This window comes from Lynx rufus, unplaced genomic scaffold (assembly GCF_022079265.1).
Source record: "Lynx rufus isolate CCGP_SWC_20201006 ecotype Redwood Valley unplaced genomic scaffold, mLynRuf1.p SCAF_7, whole genome shotgun sequence".
NCBI lineage: Eukaryota > Metazoa > Chordata > Mammalia > Carnivora > Felidae > Lynx > Lynx rufus.
The window spans coordinates 42,836,279-42,849,448 of NW_025814889.1; the positions used below are offsets into that span (position 1 = coordinate 42,836,279).

General features: G+C 44.1%; 1 protein-coding gene across 1 annotated transcript; it reads left to right on the top strand.

Moving 5' to 3' along the window:
• The first annotated feature begins 2,898 nt into the window (after positions 1 to 2,898).
• APOBEC1 (apolipoprotein B mRNA editing enzyme catalytic subunit 1) lies at positions 2,899 to 12,733 on the top strand. Its single transcript, XM_047065336.1, has 5 exons — positions 2,899 to 2,914; positions 8,269 to 8,296; positions 10,146 to 10,543; positions 11,613 to 11,731; positions 12,584 to 12,733. The coding sequence occupies exons 1-5, from the start codon at positions 2,899 to 2,901 to the stop codon at positions 12,731 to 12,733; spliced, it is 711 nt and encodes a 236-aa protein (XP_046921292.1).
• The last annotated feature ends 437 nt before the right edge of the window (positions 12,734 to 13,170 follow it).

Here is a 13,170-nt window from a genome sequence, read left to right on the forward strand (position 1 = left end):
AAAGTGGGGCACCTGGCTAGCTCAGGCGGTAGAGGGTGCAACTCTCAATCCCGGGGTTGTGAGTTCAAGCCCCACGTTGAGAGTGGGGATTACTTAAAACTTACTTTCAAGTTACTTAAAAATTACTCTTAAGTTATTTTAAAATACTTAAAAAGAAAAATCTTCAAAAACCCAGAAAGCTAAAAACTGAAACTATTTTCCTGTCCTTCGAGTAGGCACTAATTTTACAGACACGATCCACAAAACACTAACCATAAAAAAAAAAAAAAAAAATTGACAAATTGAGTTTCGTCAAAGTGGAGAACTTCTTTTCTTCAGAAGAGACACCATTAAGGAAATGAAAAGGCAAGTGTGTTTACATATATAACAAAGGAATTGTATCCACAATGTATAAAGAACTCTTATAACTCAGAAGACAAACAACCCGTAAGAAATGGATAAAATGCTCAGACTTTAGAAAAGAAGATATGTAAATAACTAATGAGCACGTGAAAGGATGGTCAACATCAGGACAATGCTAGTAAAAATCACAATTAGATACTACCATACCCACAAAAATGATTGCTACTTTAAGAGCTGACACTCCCAAAGGCTGAAACTCTCACACCCTCTTGGTGGGAATGTGAACTGGTATAAACATTTAGCATTTTCTTGAGTTAAATATATGCTTACCTACTTAATCCAGCAATTCAACTGACAGATTCTTTTTTTTTTTTTAAGTGTTTAGTTATTCTTGAGAGAGAGAGAGAGAGAGAGACAGAGTGTGAGTGGGGGAGGGTCAGAGAGAGAGGGAGACACAGAATTTGAAGCGGGCTCCAGGCTCTGAGCTGTCAGCACAGAGCCCGACGCGGGGCTCAAACCCACAAACCACGAGATCGTGACCTGAGCCGAAGTCGGACATTTAACTGACGGAGTCACCTAGGCGCCTCAGGCGTCTTTTTTTTTTTTTTTTTTTATATTTATTTATTTTGAGAGAGAGATAAAGTGTGAGCAGGGGAGAGGCAGAGAGAGAGGGAGAGAGAATCCCAAGTAGGCTCCATGCTATCAGTGCAGATCCCAAGTGTGGGGCTCCATCCCTAACAATGAGATCATGAGCTGAGCCCAAACCAAGAGTTGGATAGACGCTTAGTTGACTAAGCCACCAGGCACCCTTCTCTGATTCTTTTGCATCACTCTCATAAGGGTACTTTTGATTAGATTGAGACCACACAGGATGGGATAATCTTTTCACCTCAAGATCCTTAACTTAACCACACCTGCAAAGTCTCTTATGCCATTGTAAGGTACCATATTATAAGGTTCCAGGTGTTACGATGTGGCCATCTCAGGGGGGGCTGGTATTCTACTTAGCACCCACATAACTTTTAAACACTTGGCTCCTGGGGCGCCTGGGCGGCTCAGTTGGTTAAGCATCCGACTCTTGATTTCAGCTCAGGTCGATTTCACGGTTCGTGAGTTTGAGGCCTGCCTTGGGCTGTTCACTGACAGCACGGAGTCTGCTTGGGATTCTCTCTCTCTCCCTCGTTCTCTATCCCTTCCCCTGCTCATGCTCTGTCTCTCTCTCTCTCAAAAAAAAAAAAAAAATCAAGAAAGAAAACTTAAAAGCAAAAAAAAAAAAAAGAAACACTTGGATTCTGAAGGACCTTCATTTATGAGGTGGCACTTCTGCCCTTTCTTCGTAACTCTTTTTTTGATTTTTTAAAATGTTTATTCATTTTGAGAGAGAGAGAGAGAGAATGTGATCGAGGAAAGGAGACACAGAATCCGAAGCAGGCTCTCGGCTCTGAGCTGTCAGCACAGAGCCTGACAGGGGGGCTTGAACTCACAATCCACAAGATCGTGCCCTGAGCTGGAGTCAGACGCTCAACCGACTGAACCACCCGGGTGCCCCTCTTCTTCATAACTCTTTAACCGCCACTCAAACAACTGCTTTATCTTGTGGAGGCTCTACTTTGACTTTCATAATTAAGGAAGATCTTATATGTAGGGGCTTAGGTATAATAGGGGTGGATGGTCCTTGAGATTCCCAGTTCAGAAGCTCTAGTTGTGAGACCCTAGAGGGAGGGAGCCTTGGGTCTTGAAAATGCCCTCAATTCTGCGAGTGTGTGCTGAGCTTCAGAGATGCATGAGCCAGGGTTCAGGCAACAGGAGGCAACGGCAGTCTGGAGCACAGTATTCACTTCCTCAAGAAGGATGAGAAAGCAGGAGTGGACCTGGCCATACACTTAACCTTAGCTTCAAAACAGAAGAGGGATCACCAAAGACGTAATTAGATGCACTAATTACCCAACTCAGAGGCCAAAGTCCTCCTGATTTTGCATCTATCGGTGCCCCTCCCCGTTCCAACAAGATTGGGGGCAAAGAACAAAATAAGAGGAAGTTAGAAATAAGTAAATAATCGCTAAAGATATAAGCAAATGGTCGCTCAAGTAAAGAAATAAGTAATCCTCAGCGTCTGCACCAGGTAACGTTGAAAGCCTTCAGATTCTACAAACCCGTCGGTTCTCTCTTCTCTTTGTTCTTCCTTCGCGCTCTCTAATGAGGAATGATTGATCAGTCTTGCCTGACCCTTCATTTTTAAAAGAGGGAACTGTTCCTAAATTCAGAGGTTTCCGGGGAAGAACTTGGAAATGCGGATATCCTCAGTGATTTACTCTACCGAATCCTAAGCTTTCTTATCAACACATTGATGTGAATTTCCCACACCTCCTTCCCTCTTAATCTGCTCACTGTTTGTACAGTCGAGATACCCGGCAATTGCCGGAGACTCAGGACTGAGTCATCCTCTGCCCCAGCCAGGTATCAGCGGCCACACCTATGATGTCCAGGCGTGTTGTTGGTAAGAGCGATCAGCACAATATACGGTTCTGGGGGGGAAAAGTCCAGTGACAGAGCACCATGGCTTCTGACAAAGGTAAAACGGACCGGGGGGCCTGGCAAGCTCTATATTCATGAAAAGGGCAGATATTCTGTGTGTGTGTGTGTGTGTGTGTGTGTGTGCGTGCCCTGCCTTTGCTTGTGTCGTCCTTGAGCGTTTTTCAACTTTCCTGTGTATTAATATATTCATATGACTCTTAAACGGGATTTACTATTATTCTTAATACTAACTATTCACATCCACAAATGATTTTGATCAAATGACGCCAAATCGATGCTTGTTTCACCATAATAAAAAGTTCAGTGAAAAATACGACTGTTAAATAACAGTTTAAAAAATAGCAGCGGGGGCGCCCGGGTGGCTTAGTCGGTGTCTGACTCTTGATTTGGGCTCAGGCTCAGATTTCACAGTTCATGCGATTGAGCTCCACGTCGGGCTCTGCACTGACAGTAAGGAGCCTCTTTAGGATTCTCTCTCTCCTTCTCTCTCTGCCTCTCCCCCATTCATTCTCTCTCTCTCTGTCAAAAATTAATTAAAAAAATAAGTACATGAAGTTAAAAAAAAGAAAGTCTTTTTTTTTTTTTTTTTTTTTTTCAACGTTTATTTATTTTTGGGACAGAGAGAGACAGAGCATGAATGGGGGAGGCGCAGAGAGAGAGGGAGACACAGAATCGGAAGCAGGCTCCAGGCTCTGAGCCATCAGCCCAGAGCCCGATGCGGGGCTCGAACTCACAGACCGCGAGATCGTGACCTGGCTGAAGTCGGAGGCTTAACCGACTGCGCCACCCAGGCGCCCCGAAAGTCTTTTTTTTTAATGTTTATTTTTGAGACAGAAAAAGGCAGAGCATGAGCAGGGGGGTGGGGCAGAGAGAGAGAGAGAGAGAGGGAGACACAGAACCCGAAGCGGGCTCCAGGCTCTGAGCTGTCAGTACAGAGCCCGACGCGGGGCTCGGACCCACGAATCGTGAGATCATGAGACGAAGTCGGACGCTTAACGGACTGAGCCGCCCAGATGCCCCTCTTAGCTGTTTCTTTTGACTGAAGGATTATCTCCATTCCCTGAAACTTTGTACACTGGGAACTCAGATGACTGAGTCGTGCCCCATGTTGACTCAGTTTACATCCTAGCTCCAAATTCTGCTGCTAACTCTATTGTTCTTTTCTTTTCCTAAGGGCAGTGATTGTTGCTTCTTTCTCTCCCTCCTTCCGCATTAACTTGATTCAGAGGGATACTTTTGCCACCTTTGAGATCCTTTGTGCGGCAGCATTTTGCCCTCAATGCTCTCAGTACCCACTGGGCTCCAGGTGAAGTCAGCTTCTCCTCTGCTGGTTCGACAAGATCTTTTCATATCTCGGCACCTGAGTGCCTCAGCTGGTGAAACGTCCCACTCTTGGTGTCGGCTCAGGTCATGATCTCACAGTACTTGAGTCTGAGCCCCGCATCAGGCTCAGCGCTGGCAGCATGGAACCTGCTTGGGATTCTCTCTCCCTCTCTCTCTGCCCCTCCCCACTCTCTGTCAAACTAAATGAATAAACTTAAAAAAAAAAAAAGGAATATCTTTCCATATGTATTTTGCAAATGTTTTTTCACTCCTCTCACTGACGCAGATCTTTCTTCATTCCTCTTGATTTGTGGTTTAAAAAGGACATGTGCGTATAGGGGGGCCTGGGTGGCTCAGTCGGCTGAGCGTCCGAATTTGGCTCAGGTCATGATCTTGCAGTTTGTGAGTTCGGGCCCCGCGTCAGACTCTGTGCTGACAGCTCAGAGCCTGGAGCCTGCTTCGGATTCTTGTCTCCCTCTCTCTCTGCCCTCCCCTGCTCTGTTTCTGTCTCTCTCTCTCTCAAAAATAAACAAGAATTAGGGCGCCTGGGTGGCTCAGTCGGTTAAGCGTCCGACTTCAGCTTAGGTCACGATCTCACGGTCCGTGAGTTCGAGCCCCGCGTCGGGCTCTGGGCTGATGGCTCAGAGCCTGGAGCCTGCTTCCGATTCTGTGTCTCCCTCTCTCTCTGCCCCTTCCCCGTTCATGCTCTGTCTCTCTCTCTCTGTCTCAAAAATAAATAAACGTTAAAAAAAAAGTTTAAAAAAAATAAACAAGAATTGAAAAAAAAAAGGCACATGCTTTACCTACTCAGCCAGCCAGGCACCCCAAAAGTACATCTATATTAAGCCAGTGGTGCCCCGGCTTCTCTCCATACTGCTAAATACTCCTTAAGTAGTTATTTTGAGATAATCAAAGTTTAAAAACGTGCAGCTTTAAGAATAATAGAGAGGTTCCTTATACACTTTGCTCAGTTCCCCCCAATGGTTACGTTTTGCAAAACTATAGAATAATCTCACAACCTATGGCTTCTCAGCCTGTGGCTAAGGTCAAGTGTAGAATAATAACACCACCAGAATACTAACATTGACACAATCTACCTATTTTATTCAGATTTCTCCAGTTGCGCTTGTAGTCATTTATGTGTGTGTATTTTCTTTTTTTAAATGTTTATTTATTTGTTTTGAATTTTTAAAAAATGTTTATCTTAGAGAGAGAGAGAGATAGAGACAGAGCATGAGCAGGAGTTGGGGGGGAGGGGGTTGCGCAGAGAGAGGGAGACACAGAATCCAAAGCAGGTTCTAGACTCTGAGCTGTTCGCACAGAGCCTGACGTGGGGCTCGAACCCACAAACCGTGAGATCATGACCTGAGCTGCAATCAAGTCGGCCGCTTAACCGACTGAGCCACCCAGGTGCCTCTGTGTGTATTTAGTCGTAGGCAATTTTGTCACCTGCAGAGGTCTGTGTTTTCACCTCCATGATCATTCCAACAGTACAGAGATATTTTATTGCCCTTTTATAACCAAACCCTCCTTCTTCCTGCCCCACCCCTGTTCTTAATTCCTGAGAACCACTGATCTGTCCTCACTTCTAAAATTTTGCCACTCAAAATGTTAGACAAATGGAATCATGCAGAATGCAACTTTTTGAAATTGCTCCCCCCTCCCCCAGCATAATTCCTTGGAGATTCATCCAAGTTATTACATGTATCAATAGTTTGTTCCTTTTTATTGCTAAATTCCATTCCATTTACCACGGATTGTTTAACATCTGGACGTCTAGGTTGATGCCAGTCTTTAGATATTACAAATCAAAGCGATAGAAACATTTGCATACAGCCTTCGTGGGAGCCTACATTTTTGTGTCTCTGAGATAAATGCCCAGGGTGCAGTTGCTGGGTTATATGGCAGTTGCATTTTCAATTATTGTTGTTGCTTTTATTTTTTTTTAATTTTTAATTAATCTTTATTTTATTTTATTATTTTTTTAACGTTTATTTATTTTTGAGACAGAGAGAGACAGAGCATGAACGGGGGAGGGTCAGAGAGAGGGAGACACAGAATCCGAAACAGGCTCCAGGCTCTGAGCTGTCAGCACAGAGCCCGACGCGGGGCTCGAACTCATGGACCGCGAGATCATGACCTGAGCCGAAGTCGGCCGCTTAACTGACTGAGCCACCCAGGCGCCCCTTAATTGTTGTTTTCAATTCAGAAACTTCTGGGACACCTGGGTGTCAGTTGAGCAACCAACTCTTGATTTCAGCCCAGGTCATGATCTCTCATTTGTGAGGTCGAGCCCTGCATTAGGCTCCTCACTGAGCACGGACCCTGCTTGGGATCTCTCTGTGCCCCTATTCTCTCTCAAAATAAATAAGTATACTTTAAAAATAAAAATAAAATAATAATAACGATTAAGAAACTGCCTGTTTCCTGGAGTGGCTGTGCCAGTTTACGTTCCCACCAACAACGTATGAGAGAGCCACTCTCTCTGCATAATATTGTTCTCTCTCTGTCTCTTCGTTCCTCTGTGTATATATTTAGGTATCCCATAATTGATAGTAGTGAGACTCGTTCAGTCATTTGTTCAATAAATATCTACTGCCAACACGTTTCAGGCAGTGTGATGATAGAGTCTAGAACAAGATATTCATAATCCGTATCTCACATAATTTATAATTCATTGTTATTATGGTCGTGTAAATACCAATCAAAATATAGCATGATATGGGAATGCAAACTGGTGCAGCCACTCTAGAAAACAGTATGGAGGTTCCTCAAAACATTCAAAATAGAACTACCCTACGACCCAGCAATTGCACTACTAGGGATTTATCCAAGGGATACAGGGGTGCTGTTTCGAAGGGGCACATGCACCCCCATGTTTATAGCATATCAACAATAGCCAAAGTATGGAGAGAGCCCAAATGTCCATCGATGGATGAATGGATAAAGAAGGTGTGGTATATATGTATACAATGGACTATTATTCGACAATCAAAAAGAATGAAATCTTGCCATTCGCAACTACGTGGATGGAACTGGAGGGTATTATGCTAAGTGAAATTAGTCAGTCAGAGAAAGACAAAAATCACATGACTTCACTCATATGAGGACTTTAAGAGACAAACCAAATGAACATAAGGGAAGGGAAGCAAAAATAATATAAAAACAGGGAGGGGGACAAAACGTAAGAGACTCTTATAGAGAACAAACTGAGGGTTGCTGGAGGGGTTGTGGGAGGGGGATGGGCTAAATGGGTAAGGGGTATTAAGGAAGTCACTTGGGATAAGCACTGGGTGCTTATACCTAGATATAACTTATACCTACCTTATACCTAGCGATACCTAGGTGTAACTGGGTGTCATAGCTAGGGGATGAATCACTGGAATCTACTCCTGAACTCATTGTGGCACTCTATGTTAACTAACTTGGATGTAAATTAAAAAATAAATAAAATATAAGAAAGATAGCTCCATAAAAAAAAAATATATATATATGTAACATGATAATTGTTGTGACAAAGGACGTACAGGGTGCTGTGGAAGCAGGTAGAAATTACACATAGGAGCCTCTGAGGAATGACTGTCTCATTGTACTTGATCATTCTTGCTGGAGCCTGAAGGAGGATTTTCTGGTTTGGGATTGGGCAAATAGATTTTTGGCAGAGCCCTTAAAAATGTGGCTTTTCTTGAGGGTCCAATCCAATTAATATAGGAGAGACTCTTTTAACCCCATTTTCTTTTTTTTTTTTTATTTTTTTTAATGTTTATTTATTTTTGGGACAGAGAGAGACAGAGCATGAATGGGGGAGGGGCAGAGAGAGAGGGAGACACAGAATCGGAAGCAGGCTCCAGGCTCTGAGCTGTCAGCACAGAGCCCGACGCGGGGCTCGAACTCACGGACCGTGAGATCATGACCTGAGCTGAAGTCGGACGCTCAACCGACTGAGCCACCCAGGCGCCCCTTAACCCCATTTTCTGATATGGTTTGCAGGTTTAGAAAAACCGAGTATTTTTCTGAGCTAAATATGTGTGTGGGTGTTATTTGACATAATCGTCTCTTGGTCAACAGGGTCTTCAGCTGGAGATGCCACCTTGAGGTAAGACTGATATTATCATAGGAGCACCTGGGTGGCTCAGTTGGTTAAGCATCCGAGTGCAGATCAGGTAATGATCTCACAGTTGGTGAGTTCAAACCCCGCATCAGGCTCTGGGCTGACGGCTCAGAGCCTGGAGCCTGCTTTGGATTCTGTGTCTCCTCTCTCTGCCTTTCCTCTGCTCTCTCTCTGCCTCTCTCCAAAATAAATAAACATTAAAAAAAAAAAAAAGAAAAGAATACTACCATAGTGAGCATTTAATTCAGCAAGAAAAGGTGGATTTAAGAGCTGTAGGACTATAGCTTTCCATATTTTTCCTTTCTTGTTGTATCATGTTCCCACTCTTTCCTTTTGCCTTTTCTTTCTTTTCTTTTTAATTTTATTTTTTACATTTATTTATTTATTTTTGAGAGAGAGAGAGAGAGAGAGAGAGAGAGAGAGAGACAGAGCACAAGCAGGGGAGGGGCAGAGAGAGAGAGGGAGACACAGAATCGGAAGCAGGCTCCAGGCTCTGAGCTGTCAGCACAGGAGCCCTATGCGGGGCTCGAACCCACAAACCACGAGATCATGACCTGAGCCGAAGTCGGACGCTCAACCGACTGCACCACCCAGGCGCCCCACCTTTTGCCTTTTCTAACTTCATTCTCTATAACTATTGCTTTTTTAAAAGTTTATTTTTTTATTTTGAGAGAGAGAGAGAGAGCACACACACGAGCTAGGGGCTGGGGGCAGACAGAGAGAATCCCAAGCAGGCTCCATGCGGAGCCTGCTGTGGGCCCAAGAGTTGGACGCTCAGCTGACTGAGCCACCCAGGCGCCCTATGATTATTGCTTCCTATATCTTTGTCTTTTGGTTTCTGTTTAAATAAATTACCTTCCAGCTTTGTTCTGTTACTGTTTTATCTTCATACTTCTCTGTTTAAATCACATGACTTGATAGCCATTAGCAAAAGGTCCAGAGAACTCATTTGTCACTTTGAGTTCATCTTTTTATTTTATACTATATTCCCCTTTTTCAGATGTAGCATTATAACAGGGGGACTTTTGTCAGGGAATAAATTATCTCCCGATGGGTGGGAGGACTGATCTATGTGGTCAATAAATGTAATACTTTAGGGATGAGTGGAAATATTGGGATGTAGTAAGCTGATGACTCAACCATATGGCAAAGAAGAGTACTCATCACGATCTTGAGTTTCCCCTGAGTTACAGCTCTGAGACGTGCAAAGTATTAAATCTACAGATGTCATTGGGAGGGGCGCCTGGCTGGCTCCGTCAGTGGAGCATGTGACTCTTGGTCTTGGTGTGGTCAGTCTGAGCCCCACACAGTGGGTGTAGAGACTGTTAAAGACAAAAATCTTTAAAAAATAAATAAATAAAGGTGCCGCTGGGAGCAATTTGAATTTTTTTCTTATGAGGAATTAGTATGCAGACTTTCATGCCGAGGAATCCTGAGGCTTCTTCTCTCTTCAGACTTGGCAATAGAATCTTGTTGGCAGTTTGAGGCTCCTACCTAAAATTTAGTTAGAGTCCACTGAGGAACGCTGAGGTGTAGGGATTGGAACGTGGCGTCTCTACATATTTATGCCTGAATTCGAAACTTCCAAGCAACGGTATAGAGAGAGTGGTAACTCCGTGACGTGAGGTGGGAAAACTCTCTTCACTATGCTTGTGAGAGAAACTCTGCTGAGTCAGACGGGCCCACCTAGATAACTTTGGGAGACAGATTAGAAAAGAAAATGTGCTGAGATGTCATGTTTGAGATCCGTGTGATAGGAGAGGGGAACATGAAATCAATCCTAGGGTCCCTCAAAAGATTGCCTGATAGCATGGGGGCGCTTTTTGTGTTTCAGGAGAAGAATTGAGCCCCGGGAGTTCGAGGTCTTCTTTGACCCCAGAGAACTCCGCAAAGAGGCCTGTCTGCTCTATGAAATTCAGTGGGGCACAAGCCATAGGATCTGGCGAAACTCGGGCAGAAACACCGCCAACCACGTTGAGCTCAATTTTATAGAAAAATTTACTTCAGAAAGACATGTTTGCCCCTCCGTCAGCTGTTCCATCACCTGGTTCCTGTCCTGGAGTCCCTGTTGGGAATGCTCCAAGGCTATCAGAGGATTTTTGAGCCAACACCCTGGCGTGACTCTGGTTATTTACGTATCTCGGCTTTTCTGGCACCTGGACCAACAAAACCGGCAAGGACTCAGGGACCTCGTCAACAGTGGTGTGACCGTCCAGATTATGAGAGTCCCAGGTAAAAACAACAAACAGCTGATGACTGTTGATGCGAGACTGTGCTGGTAGCATGTTTCTAGGCCACAAGAGTGACTATCCCACTTCGGAAGTCTCAGAAGTGAAGGTCCGGGGGCGCCTGGGTGGCTCAGTCCATTAAGTGTCTGACTTGGGCTCAAGCAGTTCGTGAGTTCGAGCCCGGCATCGGGCTCTCTGCTGTCAGCACAGAACCCGCTTCAGATCCTCTGTCTCTGTCTCTCTCTCTCTCTCTGTCCCTCCCCCACTGTGCTCTCTCCCTCCCTCTCTCTCTCTCTCTCTGTCTCTCTCCTAAATAAATAAACTTTAGGGGCGCCTGGGTGGCGCAGTCGGTTAAGCGTCCGACTTCAGCCAGGTCACGATCTCGAGGTCCGTGAGTTCGAGCCCCGCATCGGGCTCTGGGCTGATGGCTCAGAGCCTGGAGCCTGTTTCCGATTCTGTGTCTCCCTCTCTCTCTGCCCTTCCCCCGTTCATGCTCTGTCTCTCTCTGTCCCAAAAATAAGTTTAAAACGTTGAAAAAAAATTAAAAAAAACAACAACAAAAATAAATAAACTTTAAAGAGTGCCTGGCTAGCTCAGTTAAGTGTCCAACTTTGGCTCAGGTCATGGTCTGGCAGTTCGTGGGTTCAAGCCCTGCATCAGACTCTGTCCTGACAGCTTGGATTCTGTGTTTCTCTCTTATCTCTGCCCTTCCCCCACTGCCGCTCTGTCTCTTTCTATCTCTCAAAAATGAATAAATGTTTTAAAAAAAAAAAGAAGAAGAAGAAGAAGCGAAAGTCCAAAATAACATGAGAAAGAACCAGGTCTGATATTCACAGCAAGGAAAATATGACAAAGAGGGCTCTCTTCTCCATGCCTGCACCTGCCATGGTGACCCGTCAGCCATCTTGGAATAAACTATGTTGTTCTTTTTAGGGATTCAGGGGGATGGTTAGTCCATCTCCAACAGCAAATAGGCTGACGGGTTTTATATAACGTGTATCTATAAGCTGGGCTCTCTTTAAAGTAACTTTCTGCTCTGTTAGCTGAATGAACCAAGATTTGTGTCTCCTTAGAGTATGATCACTGCTGGAGGAATTTTGTCAACTATCCACCTGGGGAAGAAGATCACTGGCCCAGATACCCTGTTGTATGGATGAAGCTGTATGCGCTGGAACTGCACTGCATAATTCTGGTAAGTTAATTTATTTTATTTTATTTTATTTTCTATTATTTTATTAGGTCTTGTTTATTTAAGTAATCTCTACACCCAACGCAGGGCTCGAACCTATGACCCTGAGATCAACACTTGCATGATCCTCCAACTGAGCCAGCCAGGAGCCCCTCTAGTCGGTCACATTAAGGGACAAAGATTATGATACCAAAAGAAACATCCTTCTTCAAACTTCTTTTCTGATAAATTGATGTGTCCTTTCTTCACCATCTCTTTATCATTTATATTGAAATTTAGTTATTTAACTTCTTGACGTACCTTAAGAAAGTGTGAGAACGGGGCATCTGGGGGGTTCAGTCAGACTCCTGATTTTGGCTTTTGGCTCAGGTCATGACCTCACGGTTGGTGAGACCGAGCCCCTCATCCGGCTCTGGGCTGACAGCGTGTGGCCTGCTTGGGATTCTCTCTCTTCCTCTCTCTCTGCCCCTTCCCCACTCTCTCTCTCTCTCTCTCTCTCTCTGTCTCAAAATAAATAAGTAAACTTAAAACAAACAAAAAAGAAAATGCGAGAAGAACAAGACAATCTCTGTAGGAAATAAATGAGAGAAGGGAACAGATAAACCGGCTTAAGATATACATGGACTCCACATTAACTTGATATTATTATTATTATTATTATTACAACACTTTCTGGCTCTACAGAATTCCAGATATTCTCTTTTCCCATATTGATGTGTGTCATCCTATTGAAGAAATGTAGGTGTCCCATTTGTATTCTCTTGAAAGTTGCTCAATAAACTTCCAACTAATGTTTCAAAATATTTGTGGTTACAATAGTATCAAGAAAAACATTATTCTTTTTTTTCCTTCCAGAGTCTCCCTCCCTGCTTAAAGATTTTAAGAAGACGTCAGAATCAGCTTACATTGTTCAGACTTACTCTTCAAAATTGCCATTACCAAATGATTCCCCCCCACGTCCTTTTAGCTACAGGATTGATACAACTTCCTGTGACTTGGAGATGAATGGAATGATTCCTTGTGGGGCACCTGGGTGGTTCAGCTGATTGGGCGTCCAACTTCAGCTCAGGTCATGATCTCACGGTCCGTGTGCTGACAGCTCAGAGCCTGGCACCTGCTTCCGATTCTGTGTCCCTCTCTCTGCCCCTCCCTGCCTCATGCTCTGCCTGTCTCTCTCTCTCTCTCTCAAAAATTAAAAAAAAAAAAAAAAAAAAGTGATTCCTGCGTACTCTGTTTCAGTAGCAGGCACTGATGCCCCATGAAAAAGAGAATGCCATTGGAATGTAGAAATTTTCAGCTTGAGTTTCTATACACCATATATCTGAAGGAAATAAAATCACTATCTCAAAGAGGTATCTGCACCCCATGTTCATTGCAACATTGTCTACAATAGCCAAGACATGCAAACAACCTAAGTGTCCATCACCAGGAATGGATAAAGA

What these genes read in the sequence shown, in the direction of transcription:
- APOBEC1 (XM_047065336.1), top strand. An exon ending in GCTGGAGATGCCACCTTGAG is followed by an intron (nt 8,297 to 10,145) that starts GTAAGACTGATA and finishes TTTGTGTTTCAG; the next exon opens with GAGAAGAATTGAGCCCCGGG. An exon ending in CCAGATTATGAGAGTCCCAG is followed by an intron (nt 10,544 to 11,612) that starts GTAAAAACAACA and finishes GTGTCTCCTTAG; the next exon opens with AGTATGATCACTGCTGGAGG.